General features: G+C 39.2%; 1 protein-coding gene across 1 annotated transcript in view; it reads left to right on the top strand.

Annotated features, from left to right (window-relative positions):
- Positions 1 to 18,205, top strand: part of LOC143398295 (uncharacterized) — a 326,595-nt gene that overhangs the window by 264,827 nt on the left and 43,563 nt on the right. The window contains 6 exon segments of the mRNA XM_077109254.1: positions 324 to 632; positions 730 to 1,047; positions 5,030 to 5,122; positions 5,200 to 5,514; positions 6,569 to 6,883; positions 13,863 to 14,177. Coding sequence (XP_076965369.1) covers positions 324 to 632; positions 730 to 1,047; positions 5,030 to 5,122; positions 5,200 to 5,514; positions 6,569 to 6,883; positions 13,863 to 14,177 — 1,665 coding nt within the window.

The raw sequence follows: 18,205 nt of genomic DNA, 5'->3' as shown, positions 1-18,205 counted from the left end.
CACACACACACACACACGCACACACACACACACATAGATTCATTTCTGGGACACACATATATACATGTATGTATACGTATGTGTGTAGGGCACTGCATCCATTCATTTTTTGAGTCAGTAATTTAGAACAGACTTTACAAATTTCTCCTCATAAATTTGTCTTCAGACACTTGATCAGAGAATTCACATTCTGGCACCATCTGTTGAATCCACTCCTCACATCCAACCTTGGAAAATGAAAAAAAATCATAGCATTACCTGTGACTTCTAACTTCCTGTTTCTACTCCGTGACACTTCGTGTTGTTTGTTTTTTCTCCCATAGGATTTGTGCATCTGGTTGGAGGGCACAGATCTTGCTCTGGACAAGTGGAAGTGAATTCTGGAGGAGAGTGGATTCCAGTATCTGGTGGGAATTTCACATTACCTACAGCCCAGGTCATCTGTGCAGAGCTGGGGTGTGGCAAGCCTGCATCTGTCCTGGGGAACCTGCCATTCAGAGAATCTGGTGAACAGGTCTGGGATGAAGAGTTCCAGTGTGAGGGACAGGAGCCTGGCCTCTGGTTCTGCCCCAGAGTGCCCTGTTCTGGAGGAAGTTGTCCCCATAGAGGGGCTGTGCAAGTTGTCTGCTCAGGTGAGACTCATAACAGGTTGTTAACCTTCCTATGCACTCTATGGGGGAGGGGGGTAACAAAAATGTGGGATGTTGCTAAAATCCTGTCTTCTACCAGGATACACAGAAGTTCGGCTCATGAAAAATGGCAGCTCTCAGTGTGAGGGTCAAGTGGAGATGAAGACCTCTGGAGGCTGGAGAACTCTCTGTGCCTCCCACTGGAATATGGCCAATGCCAATGTTGTTTGCCGTCAGCTGGGCTGTGGGGTCGCCATCTCCACCCCAAAGGGAGCATACTTTGTGGAAGGAGGAGATGAAATCTGGAGAGACCGATTCCACTGCTCAGGGTCTGAGTCCTTCTTGTGGAATTGCCCTGTGACTGCCCTGGGTGTTCCTGCCTGTGCCCGTGGAAACACAGCCTCTGTGGTCTGCTCAGGTAAGAGAGGGCAGGGCTGGCTGGTACCTGAGTGACATGTCTCTAAGAGCAGACAGTGTGGAGAGCTGACTTTAAAAATGAAACATTCTGTGGTAATTATGATTCTTCTCAATGATCATTCATCTTTCCAGCCCTGTAAAGGGGTTAAGAGGAATAGTTTTAAGTAAGCATTATTATTTATTGAAATTCATAGAGGAGAATGTTTAAAAGTGAATGGTAGCTCTGTCAAGTTCCTGGACCATCATAGAGCATCAGCAGCTCCCAGGAGTCACCTGCACATTTCTCTAGTCACTGTGCCCTCCTCCCCCTGAAAGAAGACCACTCTAACTTTAGCTGTCAAAGAAAGTTTTTGTCAGCTTTTGATCTTTATGTAAAATCATGTAGTATATCCTTTTATAGTGTCTACTTTGATTCAACATAATCTTTAGAACTCACCCATCTTTTTTATTTTTAGTCAAGCCTCATTTAGTCTTATTGCTATAGAGTTTTCTGCCAAATAACCACAGAATCATGTATTGATCCATTCAAATGATGTAGAGATCTCAGTTGTTTGCATTTTTTGAGTACCCAAATAATGATCATACAAATTACCATGTCAATATTTTTAGTGCAAATATGTATATGTTTGTTTATGGTTTTTAATCCTTGTCCTTTTATATTCACTCTTTTAGTACAGTGTTCTTTATGGAGTCAAATTCTTGTAGAACTTTGCTATCATAAGATCATAAAAATATTCTCCAAGAGTACTTTATACACGTTTAGTTACATTTTTTTACATATAATTGCACAACCTTTTGGGAGTCGGTATTTTATATAGTGTGTATGGTATGAAAAAAAGTTTCACATTATTATTTGGACATCCAATTGACTCAGAATCATTAGTGAAAGGCCTTTTACCCATTGCTGTGTCACCTTTGAAAGATGCAGGGTGCAGATATTTCTGATTCTTGCTCTATAATCTGTTCTCTTCCTTTTTATTATTTTTGATGCTTGTAGCCATGCACACCTCCTTAATTATTGTAACTTTATAGATGTCTGATTAACCTTTTAAAGTAACTTCTCCAATTGTGTTGTTTTTTTCTTGTCTAGTACATTGATCATCTTTGATCTTATGCATTTCACATGCATTTTACAATTTGATATATTTAATTCAATAATAGTACGGTGGTATTTAGATTGAGATTGGATTTGACCTAAACATCAATATAGAGGTAACTGACTTTCAAGGTATATCTCTAATTTCTCTCAGATTATATATAACTTTTACTAGGTATACTCTTGGAATTTTATGTTTTTGATGCTATTTTATGTGTTTGTAGTAGTGAAATGTCCTAGGAGTTAATTCTATTAGTGTTTTAGTCAGCTTTTTTGTGCTGTGACTAAAAGGCTTGACAAGAACAATTTTAGGAGAAAAAGTTTATTTTGAAGCTCAAGGTTTCAGAGGTCTTAGTCCATAGATAGCCTACTCCATTCCTTGCACCTCAAGGTAAAGCAGAATATCATGGTGGAAGAGTGTAGCAGGAGAAAGCAGATCAGTAGATGACCACCAAGAAGCAGAAATCGGAGAACTCTGCTCAACAAGGGCAAAATATAAAATGCAAAGAGATATCCACAGGGACCCATCTCACCCAGCCACACCCTAACCACCTACACAGCCCAATTAATACTATCAGAAGATTAATGTGCTGATTAGGTCACTTTTAAACTTTCTTTCATTGTCTCACACATAAGCTTTTGGGGGACACCCAGTATTTAAAGTTTATATAAATAAACCCAGTATCTACTTCAGCTTCACTTTCTTATGGCTTTGTTTTTCTTTTTTCTCTTTATTTTATTTTTTGATAATTTGAGAATCTGGATAAGCTTCAAAGGTAGTATAAAATTTCCAGGTAACCCTAACCCAGATTCCCCCAAATGCTATTATTTTCCTATATTCTCTCCTCCTCCCACCATATTTATTCCTGAATATACAAAATATTTCTGAGTGATTAGTTGAGAGTAGGGGACAAGATGATATGTCCAATTACTCTTAAAATATCATCAAGACTATTTACATAACTACAGTGTCATTGCCAAATTCCATAAACTAACCTGTTGGCTTCCACATATGATAGAGAATATGTGGTACTTCTCTTCTGTCTCTGGGTTTTTTAACTTAACATAATGTCTTGCAATTCCATCCATTTTGATGCAAATGGCAGGACTCCATTCTTATGGCTATATTGGTACCACAATTTCTTTATGAATTTCTCTTGCAATGGGCACCTGATTCCATACTGTACCTATTGTGAATACTGCCACAATAAACATGGGAATGTAGGACTGATGTTTCACAGTAAATGTAATTGTCCTAGTTGCTATTGCTTTATCATGAATCCCTCTCCCCGCTCTCACCAAAAAAATAGTGATGCAAATTTTAAAAAGTACATTTCATTTTGCTCATTCCAGATTCAACAGCAAGGCTGTTGAAAGTTGCCTCTTGTGAGGTTGAAGTTGGATCTCATCTGGAGCTGAGGTCATTGAAGACTTGAACAAGCTGGGAATTCAGGATAGTTCATTCACATGGCTGGTAGCTTGAAGTTCACCTGAGGCTGCTGAGAGAACCACCTGCAAATGCTCTCTCCCACATGATAGTTTCTACAGAGTAGATTTCCCGTTAGGCAAAGATCCTAATAAGTCAAGAGGAAGAGACATGACTTTCTAAGCTAGGCTCCTAAGTCAAATCACGCTGGTTTCACCACATTCTTTTACTTATAGAAAATTCACTTTTGTCAGCGCAGACTAGAGGGAAAGAGGAGTGGACTGCACAGGTCAATGGATAGAGTGTCACAGATTTTGTGGGTATTTTTATTAACTACAGTTGTTTTAAATATTGTACTTTGCGAATTTTCCAATTTATGCTTTTGTGCTATAAATTATGGCCTTAATACTAAAACTTGTAGACTATATCAGAATGTTAGGTTTTCTAACCATGATTCTTAGTATCCTATTATATTTCCTATGTTTTTGTCCTCCTGTTCTTCACTTTGAATTTTCCCACGTTATTCCAATTACTATTTCTATTTTGTGCTAACCTTCAGTGTTGTTAGACTCATCCTCTGGTTTCTTATTTTTAGCTATTGATTTTTATTGGTTCTTTTTAGTTATACATGACTCTCAAAACTTTATTAGATTTTGTTATCATTTTCTACCAAAATGCACATCATTTCATTTAATTTATAAAATTTAATAATGACTATTTGAATTACCTATAAGGAAACATCAATACCACTCTGTGAAAATCTCTTTTTTTCTCTTTTATCCACTTTGTTTTCTATATAATCTCTTTGTATGTGTGGGACTTTTTGATTTAATGTATTTTTCCATATACATTATTATATGGAAAAAATTATATGGATAATGTATATGGAAAAAAATCACCCTACAAAACCTTCAGAAAGGATTTTATTTTGCTTCTTCAATGCACTGTATTTAGGGTAGACCGCCGTAATTAAATTAATTAATAATTAAATTGGCATCATCCCTAGGACAAAAATTCATTTAGTTCACAAAATATGATACAAAATTCCCGGTTGTTTAACATGATTCTTCCTCTTTGGTGCAACTTAAATTTTACTTGTGTACTCCCAGGGAAATCCAGCAAATGTGATGAGATTTTCAGAGTCTCACCTACTACCTTTGAATAGTCAAATGCCTCCAGGGGAAAATAGCTGATACTAGTTTTTATTTTTCTCTGAACTTAACTCCAAAGTCATGCTTCCCTGAGAGTTATACAATGCTCTCAAATGTCCCTGATATATTCACACTTTCCTAAAGTCATTTCTAGTACTTGGCTAAAAATAGAAGAGTGTGTCATAAGCAGAAGCAGAAATCTTAAATAGATGATCAACTCTGACAATAGGAAATTACTGATGATGGGCTACAGCTTTCAGATGCCATCACTAGATTATTATGCACTTTAATTCAGTTTCCTGTTCTGTAGGAAACCAGGCCCAGCAGCTTCCCCAGTGCAAAGACTCCTGGTCAGACCAAGCAGGCTCTGCATCCTCAGAGGGACACACTGCCAACTGCTCAGGTGAGCAAGGCCCCCAGCACAACAGCCTTCCCATTCCCTGTGCAAATGCCCACTGACATGACCCTGTCTCTCCTCAGACAGCAGACAGCTCCGCCTGGTGGACGGGGGCAGTCACTGCGCAGGGAGAGTGGAGATCCTGCAGCAGGGCTCCTGGGGCTCCATCTGTGATGACAGCTGGGACCTGAGTGATGCCCACGTGGTGTGCAGACAGCTGGGCTGTGGAGTGGCCCTGGAGGCCACCATCTCTGCTCACTTTGGAGAGGGATCAGGGCCCATCTGGCTGGATGAGGTGAACTGCACAGGAGAGGAGGCCCACGTGTGGCAGTGCCCTTCCCAGGGCTGGGGACAGCACAACTGCAGTCACAAGGAGGATGCTGGGGTCATCTGCTCAGGTCTGTGCTGCACACTGTGCACAGGTGTGGGGGGTAGGAGAGGGTCTGCAGGATGGTGTCTGAGCCCTCAGGCAGAGGTCAAGTTAGGGCAGAAGGGAAGGAAAGTTCCTGTCCTTCCAGCAAAGAAGATGAGGTGCTTTCATTTCCTGCTGCAGCAGCTGAGCTTCTGTTCCTTCCTACTCAGCACTGTCTCCTGACACTCTTCATGTAAAGCAGTCACCACTCTTCTGTGACCTATGGGTGCAACATCCTGACCCACTGAGTTAGTTTTATATTTCTGCTGTACCAAGGTACCATAGAACGAGTGACTCAAAACAACATATTTATCGTCTTTTAGGGTGTAACTTACAAGAGTGACCTGAGTCTGTCTGGGATATAAACAAGGTGTTAGGAGGCTTTAACAGCTGAAGCTCTGGGAAGATTCATTTCCTTTCTTTTGTAGCATATAGAAGTTGCCTGAATTACTTCTTTCATGGCTCCTTTCTTTGAACCAACAATTTTGCAACACTCCTACCATCATTCCATGATCACATCTCCCTGATGAGATCCAGAAAGACTTATCTGCTTTTGATGATACAGGTCTAAGGATATGATTAGATTGGGCTTGCCTATTAATCCAACATGAGCCAGGATAATCCATGCAAGGATCTTTCCTTAATTGTATTCAAAAGCACTTTGGCAATGAGGTAAAATATACATGCCCTCCCAAGATCAGGGAGTGGACATATTTGTATCTCCACTATTCTGCCCCCTCTCTGCCCACCCTTCTTTTTTAGGGTCTGTCAGATGGCTTGTCAAATGGTAGAAGTGTCTTTCCTGCAGAGCCCCCAGATCAGTGTTCCGTTCCGTTCATCTGCTAATATTACATTGTTGTAGAAACAGAAAGAGAGGTACAAGTTAGCAAAACAGTTTAAAGGGACAAAATTTTCAGTCTTCCATCCAGTGGGCACTTCCAGGACAGTTAGCAATGAGCACTCACTACTTAGGAATAAAGAAAAAACAGCAATTAGAGTTGAATGCTGACTGAGCCACATTTTCTTCGTCTTGCTTTCAGAGTTCCTGGCCCTCAGGCTGTTGAGTGAGGACCAGGAGTGTGCTGGGTGGCTAGAGGTTTTCTACAACAACACCTGGGGCAGTGTCTGCCACAGCCCCATGGAAGCTGTGACCTTGTCCGTGATCTGCAGACAGCTTGGCTGTGGGGACAGTGGGACCCTGGATTTCTTGGTTCCTTCCAGGGAAGGTTCTAGACCACGCTGGGTAGATGGAATCCACTGTCGGGAAACTGATACCTCTCTCTGGCAGTGTCCTTCTGACCCCTGGAAACACCAATCTTGCTCTCCAGAGGAGGAAGCTCATATCACATGTACAGGTGACCTACTGACTATTTCTATGTGTTTGTCCTATGCCTGAAGGTTGTTGTTAGGAAAGTTTCATATTTTTAAATATAATGGATGAGTTGAAATAAGTCTACAAAATGAATGCTGGATAGAGATTACTTGATCCATCTGTAATAGTCCTGTTTCAAAGGCAGATATAAAGACACCAGTGATAATAGCAATTTTTGAGAAAAGTATCAGAGATTGAACTGAGCATATGGAGCATGAAGTTATACTCTGATAAACATTCTTAGCAATTAGCTAATGCAGTTTTAGGTTATATTAATTAATCCTTATTTTCTTAGTGAGAGGGTGAATGATTGCTTTTTCTGTGCTATCACTTCATTACCCCATCCCACCCTGCCACAGGTAATATGGTTTAATCATCACAATCAATTGATGATAGGTATCATGCTGATCATTTATTTCAGATGGGGAAACTGAGGTTAGGAGTAAACACTTCATCTCCCTCACACTTTCAAGTGAGCAGGGGGAAGTTTGGGGAATCAGATACTATTGGGCTATTTATTCAGAAATCCATCTACCCCAGACAGACAACCTCTCAGGTCATTTTGTTGATGGAAAGTAATTAAGTCACTTGTAGGTAGAAACTTAATTCCAGGTAGGAGGACAGACATGAGAAGAAAAAAACACCCCTGGGGCAGTGTCTGCCACAGCCCCAAGGAAGTTTGCACCTCCGCCTGACGGCATAACCACGTATAAGTTTGAGTGTCATGAAGGTGCTGCGGAAATGTGTGATTTGGGGAAAAGAGAAATCATTTTAATTTGGGATCTAAAGGAGGAGTAGAGGTCCAATGAAAGCAGAAAGTAGAGTATTTATCAGTGTAAATACTGACTTGGGAGGAACATGGTGACATGAGGTACTGATAAAATTCCATCATGAGCAGAGTAGGAAGAGGGTGGGGAGAGTGACATTACCTGGATGGGGAAGAAGAGCTCAAGGCCTCTCCAAAGCATGGCCCAAATAACAATCCTGTGGAAGGGTTGTTCCTTAATCTTCTCATCTCTACATTATGAGGGATTGCTGCGAGGGGTGGGGTCTCTGCTTATTTTCTTCTTGAATTCATCTCCTTACAGTCCCAGTGGTCTTGGTTGATACTACCTCCTTTGAGCCTTCATCCATAAGATACTGCAAACTAATATGCCCACTTCATCCCTCTCCCAGAAAATATTCCATGGGGCCTGTTGGAAATTGAAGCCTATCATCTTCTAATTTTTAATATCTGTAATGTCTCCTTCAGTTTCTTGTTCTGATAAAAAGAAACTGGCTGCCTCTGAAAACAATGATGTTCTTATCATTTGGAGGCTCAGTGCTCCCCTTTCAGCATGCTTTTTATTTCTAGGTCAAATCTTAGATAGGATTGTAATTATCCATTCTAAGAATATTTCTGCTGTGTCTTGGAACTTTCAACAATTTTTCTTTTTCTCCATATCCAGTTACTCGAAATTTGCCCCATGAGGTGGCACCCGCCACCACTCTGTTGGTGTCACTCTCCAGCCTGGTCACACTCCCTCATCCAGGAAGGTTATCAGTCTCCTGAGGCTCCTCTGTCTCCTGTTCTTGGAGCTGACAGGATCCTTGAACATAACTTAGATAACATCCTGGCCTCTCCATTTCTGAATTTCTCCCTTTGAAGCATTCTTCTTACATCCCACCTCCACGTATGGCCACACTTTTGACCATCACTAACTATCCCGCTTGAGATCTTGACTGCATTGATCCTTCTCTGACTAGTGCTACTTCTCCTTATGGCACATATTCTTGATGCTCCTTTTACAGATATTTTATCCTCATACAAATTCCAAATGTTTTACCTTATCAGTTTTCCAGTTTTCCATTCTCATGATTGCACATGTTCTTCTTACCCTGATTAGACAACACAAGGCCCCCATTATAATACTCCCCCTTCAAGTACACTCAATTCCTGGTCTCTTCTCTGACAACGAAAGAATGGTTGTGTCAACTATCTAACTCTTTGCTTCCTGCACTAGACTAGACAAGGACTGCTGACTCATGGACAAGTACTCTATCCTGTTATAATGTGAAATTATCCTGCTAGTCTCTTTGCATTTGTGATCCAACCTCTGATGGACCATCCACACTGGCCCTATATTGTAGTGTGCTTCTCTCACACATGCTCTTGCCCTTTCTATAGCATGTTATTTTACATATTCTCAGATCTCCCTCATGCTGATATTTTAACCCCATCATACACTTAAATGGTGATCTTGCCTCAAATATCCCTGGAAAATAGAAACCTTCATCTGTCTTGTTTGTTTTTTCCTCATATGGTCACTCTACCTTATTGGCTGTTCATATTCTGTCTTACAGATTTGCAATTTTTCTGATCAACTTATAAATTTTAGACACATCCTTGGTTGAAGATTCTCTATTCTTACTTATCTGTCCTGCTTCCCCATGTGTGTATTCTAAAGATGCTGGATGGAATATTCTGTAGTTATCTGCAACTCCACTTGATTATTATAAAGTTAGTGCAACTGTGATGTGTGCTTGTTGATATATTCTCTGCATGCCAAATCTATTAGTGAGATGAGATATTAAGATACCACTAGTATTGTATGGAAGTTTGTTTTTTCCATTATGTCCTATAAATGTTTTTTGTGTAAAATTTTGTGTTCTTTTCTTTGGTGCATATTAATTTGTAACTATTATATCTCTTAATGGTTTATTCTATTTACTAATATGTAGTAACCTTCTAAGTCTCTTCTGACTGATTCTGAAGTGTATTTTTCATATGTGAACATAGCTACTTCTGTTTGCTCTCCAGTTCCATTTACTTGCATTATCATTTTCAATCCTTTTCTTCTCACTCTATATATGTTTTTGCTTCTGCGGTGAGTTTCTTGTGGGCAGCAAGTTGATGGCTCTTGATTTTTAAGGCAGTTAACCAGTCTACATATTTTAATTGGAGAATCAGATCACTTACACTCAGAGTTATTATTGAAAGGTTTTAACAAGTTCCTCTAATTTTGTTATTGTTGTTGTTGTTTTTTCTGGGCAGTTTAAAAAATCTATAGTCACATCTTTCTCCCTTATTCATATTGGAGATTTGATGATTTACTGAATTGATAATGTTTGATTCTTTCTTCCTTCTCGCTTGTTTATCTGCTCTCCTAGTGGGATTTATTCTTTAATATGCTTTCATGGCTAAATTTTCTTGCTTCTTACTCTGTGTGTAGGATTGTTTCATTATCGTTTACAGTGCAGATTCAGTGGTTCAAAATTTCTTTAGCTGATGCTTATCTTCAAAGGTCTTATTTTTCTTTGATTCTGAAGAAAAATTTTACTGAACATAGTCATGTATGTGGCAGCTATTTTCTTTCAAGTTCTTAAGTACATAATTTCATGCCCTCCTGGCCTTAATGTTTCTGCTAATAAATCTGTTATGTGAAGATCTTCTTAGTAAGCAGACTTCTCTTAATGATGTGCCTTGGGGTGTAGGTATTCTGTAGTGTTGAGTGCACATTGTAGATTGTTTCTCTGTGGCTTCTTTGACTGGTAATAATGAGTTTTGAAACTCAACGTACTATGTCAAAGTACATCTTTCTCTGTAGTTCTCAAATAAACGGGGTCCTCCTGGTAGTTAGGTGTGTTGTTATAGATAGCACAGTGTGTAGGGCATTCTCTCTGTGGTTATTTTTCCCATATTACTTTTACTGTTTGGTCTGAAGTGATATGGCAGCAACCTGTGCTGAGGTCTTTCAAGGCATTTTTTCACAACATTTGAATTATTTTTCTCTAGTGTTGTTAAGCTGGAGACTGTCCAGGAGCAGGAGTTATGCCTACTTGTGGGTGGATCATCAGCTGTGGATTTCTCTCTTCCCTATTCATTAAGTTGAAATATCCACCAACACTTCAGCAGCACTAGGTCACGGCTTCAGTAAGGCGCAATGTCTCTGCATTGGCTGGAGTTATAGTTCGGTGGCAAAGCACACACCCAGCATGTTCAAGGGTCTTCACTTGATCACCAGCATAACTCAGAAAGAAGAAAACAACAGCAGTAACCAACATAAAAATAAACTGGCTCTATGGCACATGCCTATAATCCCAGCAGCTCAGGAGGCTGTGGCAGGAGGATTGCGAGTTCAAAGCCATCCTCAGCAACTTAGCAAGACCCTAAGCAACTCAGTGAGATCCTGTTTAAAAAATCCATAATAGGACTGGGTATGTAGCTCAGTGGTTATGTTCCCCTAGGTTCAATCCCCAGTAACAAACAAATAAATAAATAAACCAGCTATGGAAATACAGTAATAATCAATTACACTCAACAACAAATAAAACAGTACTAACTATAGATAAAGGAAAAAAACAAATATAGAATGAACAAGAAAAATTAAAATTAGTAATAAGAAAATTAATTCAAAAAATGTTAAATATGGAAAATAAAAAGGAAGAAGGGAATTAAGAAAGAGGAGAAAAATATTTGTAATAAAAAGGGGAAAACATTAACTAGGAAGGTGTACTCACCTGTAATCCTAGAGGATCTGGAGGCTGAGGCAGGAGGATTACAAGTTCAATACCAGCCTCAGCAACTTAGTGAGACACGGTCTCAAAAATAAGTAAATAAACAAATAATTAATTAAAATTGGAAATGGCTAGGGATATAGTTCAGAGGTAAAGTGTGTCTGGGTTCAATCACCAGTACAATGAAGAGAAAGTGAAAGACAGAGACAGAGAGAGATAAGAAAATGAGATAAAAGAATAGAGAAAAAAAATCCATTCGAAGAATTAAAAAACAAATAATAGTAAAGAAAAGAAAAGAAAACATAAAGAAAAATAGTCAGAAATTCCTCCCAGCCAAAATGTTTGCATTGGAAACACCTTTTCCAGGTCATCCAACATTTGAATCCACCAGGTATGTGGGGGTCAGTAAACTGCAAAAGAAACCAGTTGCACTTCTGCTCTCTTCCCACCATACATGCTGGGATTGGGGGTAATATGTTGGCTATCCTTCACTCCTCATTTGCTGTCAAGGAGGTTAAGGGAGTGTTGATAAAATAGGTCATAATATCCCTGCAGGGGTTTTGTCTGGAAACCTGGAGGCATGTCAACAGTCAAGTCAGCTTCCAGTGGTTTGAAGAGCCAACACTTGCTCCAGAGGCTTCTAGCAGGTCCCCACTGGGGTGTGCCAAGTGTCCTTGTCATGGTGAATCCCTGGGGAGCCTGTGGGAAAAAAATGTAATCCCTGGAGAGATTACATGGGAATGCTGTGAATTGCCAAACATTTTCTCTGAGTTCTCAGACCTGGTCCCTATGTACAATCATGTGCAACTGGAATTGCTCTTCTTCACAGAGGGTGGGACCACTTACCAATGAGACCTCCATCCCTCCCCTGCAATTCAATGCTCTCAGCATATTTGTGATAGGTACTCTTCTTATCTGAGAGTGTAGAACACTAACTTCTACCAAATTACTGTGGCAGGGTGGCCCAGGGAACTAAAATTGTGATTACCCCATATTGTCTAAACCCCAGAGTAGTTTATTCCCTAACAATGGCCACTTAAGATAGCTCCCGGTTATAGCACTCTGAGAACATGCTAAGCAATGTGATAATTTTTTTCTCTAAAGTTTGTTTGTTGTTCATGAGTATTCCCTCTCAGAACAATGCCCCAAATTTGATCTAAATCTAGTAAGAACCAACCAGTTGTTTTTCCCACAGGTAAGATGGAGTCTTTGATATCATCTGGGTTGTGTGCACTGTCCAGCTTACCTTATGCTTGAGGTTGTCTTCCTCACCCAGGCAGCTGAAGATGAAGTTGTAAATTGCTTTGTACTTTTCTGTGGGCTGCCTTTCTGCTTCTCCATATTGTTTAGATTTCTCATGACTTCTTTATTAGTTCCCCTCTTTCTCTTCTCAGAATACAATTATTCCTTTGTTCCCTAACCTTTTTCACTCAGAGTCCCAACAAAAGTACCTCCTTTCTGCTATTTACCTCCTTACCAAAAACTCCTATTTTTGCATAATAACAACTCCTAAAAGGAATTCCAAGCATAGATTCAATTTGTTTGGGGGAAAAAAAGTAACGTTCTATGATTCCTACTAGAGTTGAGCAATGTTGATATCGTACATCATCTTTTTTGGGAACTTGCTCAATATATCTAAAGTGAGTCAAGTTATGACATTACATGTCCAATCATAACTCTGAAGCCTAGAATCATTAGTGAAATATTTTAAGGCAAACAATGTTCCATTCATTTTCCAGGCTCAATGACCATATGATTATGATTTTCTCCTGGATTCATGGCTATTACCTAAGGTTTCTGATGATTTCATCCCTTACTCTATCCCCTGTGCTCGGATCCTTCCAAGTCTCAAGCCATCAACACTCAAGAATGTGTGCTGTATCAGAACCAATCAGATGCTAGCCCATTCACTTTTAGATTTCTCTTCAAAAAAAGACACTTTTAACTACTCTGACATTTCTAGAACTGTATTATCAGATCCTATGAAGAATTCTTTAAATAATAAGTTTAACTCTGATAGCAACTACATAATAACTTCCAGCTGGTACATCTAACTAGATTATAGTGTGTTTAATCTCATTTCTTGTTTTTTACACAATTAATTCTCCTACTTGCTTTGGTAAGAATTGAGTGGGTTTTGGATGATGGGTTTTATTTAATTATTTATTGTAAATCTCATATATTGTCTTTCCCTTCTCTGTAGTTATATTTGACAAGATAGGTCTTTTTGTAGAATCATTAGAATTAAAATCATCTTCATAATTTTGTTTTATAATTTACTATTTAGCTGCTGCCCTGGTATAAACAACTCCATGTCTTACACAACAAGCTCTGCAATCTGAAAATGAATTCTGCAAACTGATTGGTTGGGGGAGGGAGTACCACAGGACAAGAGTACCCTTCTCATTTTCTTTGTACATACAACTATTGACATGTTTATTTTTGTTTTTTTGTTTTTTCCTCAGAGACCCCACAGCTCCGCCTGGTGGATGGGGGCAGTCGCTGTGCAGGGAGAGTAGAGATCCTTCACAGACACTCCTGGGGCTCCATCTGTGATGACAGCTGGGACCTAAATGACGCCCACGTGGTGTGCAGACAGCTGGGCTGTGGAGTGGCTCTTGATGTCATGCACAATGCACAATTTGGGGAGGGATCAGGGCCCATCTGGCTGGACGAGCTGAAGTGCACAGGAGAGGAGGACCAAGTGTGGGAGTGCCCAGCTCAAGGCTGGGGGCAGCATGACTGCGCGCACGATGAGGACGCAGGTGTCATCTGCTCAGGTAGGGTCTGTGCATTCAGTAGCCTAAGAGAATGGAAAGGACCAAAGTGTATATCTGATCCTGGGGGGAAAAAGAGACAGATGAGCCACAGAGGACTAAGAGGTCCCCATGGACACTGGGTACTCAAAATAGCAGCAGATTATGGGTTTTATTTAATTATTTATTGTAAATCTCATGTATCATCTTTTCCTTCTCTGCAGGTATATTTGACAAGATAGGTTTTTATAGAATCATTACAATTAAAATCATCTTCATAATTTTGTTTTATAATTTACTATTTGTAGAATTACCCATAAATTACCACACATATCCTCTTTTGAAAAGACAAGAATGAAGCTTGTTTTTTTTTTAAGTTGAATGAGTGTTTATATATGAATAGCCAGAGTTAGTTTTGCACTGATTATTAGATTAATGGGCACAGGGATGGAATTAAATGCATCACAGGGAAATTTATGGATTACTGCAAAGTTGAAATTCTCCTTTCCATATTCAGACATCAGAATTCTCAGCTCACTGGCAGGAAGGGCCAAAGAACTGTGAGTCAAATGCTTTGAGTCACAGATTTTCCTTTCATCATTACTACAATAGATTTTCTCTACATTTCTTTTTCAAAGCAAAACCTGTATAAACTCATACTTGGGAGATGAATTTAGCCCTATGCTGGCAAATTAATGTTATATTCAATAAAATATTAATGCATATGTATTATAGTAAGATGTTATATAGTTTAGGACTCATACTAGAATGGTTGTTCAGTGATCTCGCACAAATACACCACATTCACTGTTATTCACTCACCAAACTGACTTCATAAGAGACAAAACCAGGTAAGTGCATGCTTTTACTATAATTAAAAGAAAAGATACATTGAAGGAGAAAGGAAGATAAGACTTGCCCCTCCCCCAACCTCAAGCAGCCCAGGATGAAGAGAAATGCATTCTTCTTGGGAAATGAAAAGGGAATAAGCCCAGACTAGGCCTGCCACAGTGAAACCTGGGCATGACAGAACCCAAAAACCCTGTCATGTTCATACCAGTAACCTCACACTGAGACTCTGGAACTGTGTTTCGTTGGGCAGAAAAGAGACTGTCTCTGCAACCACATCTCCAACCTCTAGCACAAAAGGGGAAAGCAAGACTCTTTAAGGATCAGGTCACAGTGCTGGCAAAGGACTTTGTCTTGGAATTCAGTGCCAGACCAACCATGATCATACACAGCATTGAATAGGAATTAGAGGCCTCAAATGTTGAACAGAGATAATTGAGCAAGACCTGTGTGCTGGTGGGACAGACTCAAGAAGAGGCTGCAGCACCTGTGGCTGGTTGCAGGAGTCTGGAGCCTTAAGTTCACCTCAGCAGTAGGCAGCTCATAGCACTGAGGGCCTTGGTCCCTCCCTACTTCTGTGTTGCCTCGGCAGGCTGTGGCTTCAGGGTGTGACATGGCATTGCACCATAGTTGGCCTCAGGACTACTCACCTCATTCCTCCTCAACCCCTGGCAGCTTAACATGGAGTTAGTTAAGTCTCTGCTTGAAGATGAAAAGTTAGTTGGGCAGTTGTGACTGGGAGCCTCGGATTCTTATCATTATATATTATAATACAACTCTCAAAGATGAAAGATGAAGACTCTCAGACATCAAGAGAAAAAAAAGAAATAACATATAAGGATGTCCCAATTCACCTGATGGCACTTTTCAATGGTAAACATTAGGTCAGAAGTGCATGCCGTGGTATTTTCATAGAATTAAGAAAATCCTTCCAATCAAGAATACTGAATCCAGCAAATATATCCTTTAGAAATAAAGGAGGTACATAATCAAAAATTATGTACCTCAATGTAATTGAGACATTATCAAACATCCTGCCCCCCCAAAATAATACCATATGATACAGTAATCCCAATGCTGAGCACATGTTCAAAGGAAGTGAAATCACTATGTTAAAGACACATCTGGACTCCCATGTTTATGGCAGCACTATACATAGTAGCTAAGAAAAGCAAATAATCTAAATGCCCATCAGCTGATAAATGGATAAATAAATGAAATGAAATGGGATACTATTTAGTCATAAAAATGAATTAAATCCTTTCACTTGACATAACTTGCATGGGCCAGGAGATCATTAGGTTAAATGAAATAAGTTAGGCAAAGAAAGACAAATATCTTATAATCTCATTGTATGTCAAATATGTAAGAGTTGACCTCATAGACGTTGAGAGTAGAATTGTGGTTACCATAGACTAGAGAGTGTAGGGAGTGGGAATGGAAGGCAACAGACTGATCAATCAATAATGGGTTTTACTTAAGTAGGAACAAGGAGTTCTGGTGCACTGTGGCACAGGAGGATGTATAGAAAACAATAATGAACTGCATTTCAAAAAGCTAGAAGAAAGCATATTGGAATATTTCACCAAAAAGAAATAAAAAGTTTTTGAGGAGACAAAGAAATGCAATGTATACATGCATCAGCACTCCATTAATATGTACACTATGTTATTGGGTATCAGTTAAAATAAATTTACTTGGATGAAAACAAAGAAAAATATAAAGGTGACAAGATATGGGGAAGAATCTGATGGAAACAATGATACAAGAAGTGTATATTGACATGTAAGTTGGATAAGAAGAGGACAAGGAGACAAATAGAATTTTCTGGAGAAAATAGAATAAGCTTAAAGTATCTTGGGGATGGCCTTGGAGAATTGACAAAGCGCACATAAGGATTACTTTAACAGCACTTAAGACCCAGGTGTAGGGTGAGCAATCTGTATACATTTGTGTTAATTCAATCCACCCCTCAGTACATCCCTCCTGCACAAAAGGAGGAAAATGATTTGGAGGATTGACTCAAAGTTGACGTATTAAGGAAGATAAGTTCCCTTGGATGATACTTTCATAAGAAATTTGAAACTTGCCCAAGGGAGCAATGTGTCTACAGAGCAAAAGATCAGACAAGGATGTATATGACTGCAATTTTTAATTTATTCGACTGAGAATGATTCATATGAATCAACAGATTTCTGCAGATGCAATTTTTCTTTCTTTTTCCACCCAGTGGCTCACAAGCTTCAAATAACTTAAAACTGGTTTTCTCCCTACTAGATGGAAGGCTCTGCAAAGATAATGACATTATTTTCTTTAAGTATAAATACATACTCAGCACTTAAAGACATTTCTGGAACATGGTGATTCTAAAAGATGTTAGTACTGTGAATAAGAACCCTCAATGTTGTCTTTGTGCACCTCTCTCCTATATCAGGCCTGGAAAGAAAGATTATGTCTTCTTTTGGGGCCTCTCTGCTGTATTTTTATCCTTTCCCAATCAGAGGCATTTTTACCCATACTGAATAAATTCCATTTTGATGACTTATTTTGAAAAGAAAAAATATTGAGCATGTTAGTTTCCAGAGAAAAGATTCCCTTCTTCAGGATATAAACTTATTATTACATTACAATTCCATATCTGTAGTCATATGGCTCCCCAAATGTCTGAACCCATACTCAAAATCACTTCCTGATCAACTTCAATACATGTCTAATGGCTTCTTCCAACTCTACTTATTAGTAACAAAAATTATCCCTTAAAGCAAACCAGAAAGGCAAATAAGCATACTCAAATCTCTTGACAACTTCTTTTTTATTAATTTTTATTGTTGGTTGTTCAAAACATTACATAGTTCTTGATATATCATATTTCACACTTTGATTCAAGTGGGATATGAACTCCCATTTTTACCCCATATACAGATTGCAGAATCACATCAGTTACACATCCATTGATTTACATATTGCCATACTAGTGTCTGTTGTATTCTGCTGCCTTTCCTATCCTCTACTATCCCCCCTTCCCCCCTCCCCTCCCCTCTTCTCTCTCTACCCCATCTACTGTAATTCATTTCTCCCCCTTATATTTTGACAACTTCTGATTCTACTTCTTTTGGGCAGAGAGGTACCAGGGATTAGAACTCAAGGACACTCAATCACTGAGCCACATCCTCAGCCCTTTTTTGTATTTTATTTCAAGACAG

The sequence above is a fragment of the Callospermophilus lateralis genome, chromosome 4, assembly GCF_048772815.1.
Source record: "Callospermophilus lateralis isolate mCalLat2 chromosome 4, mCalLat2.hap1, whole genome shotgun sequence".
Lineage (NCBI taxonomy): Eukaryota > Metazoa > Chordata > Mammalia > Rodentia > Sciuridae > Callospermophilus > Callospermophilus lateralis.
The sequence above is the reverse complement of the archived record's forward strand: the minus strand, read 5'-3'. Positions and strand labels throughout refer to the sequence as shown.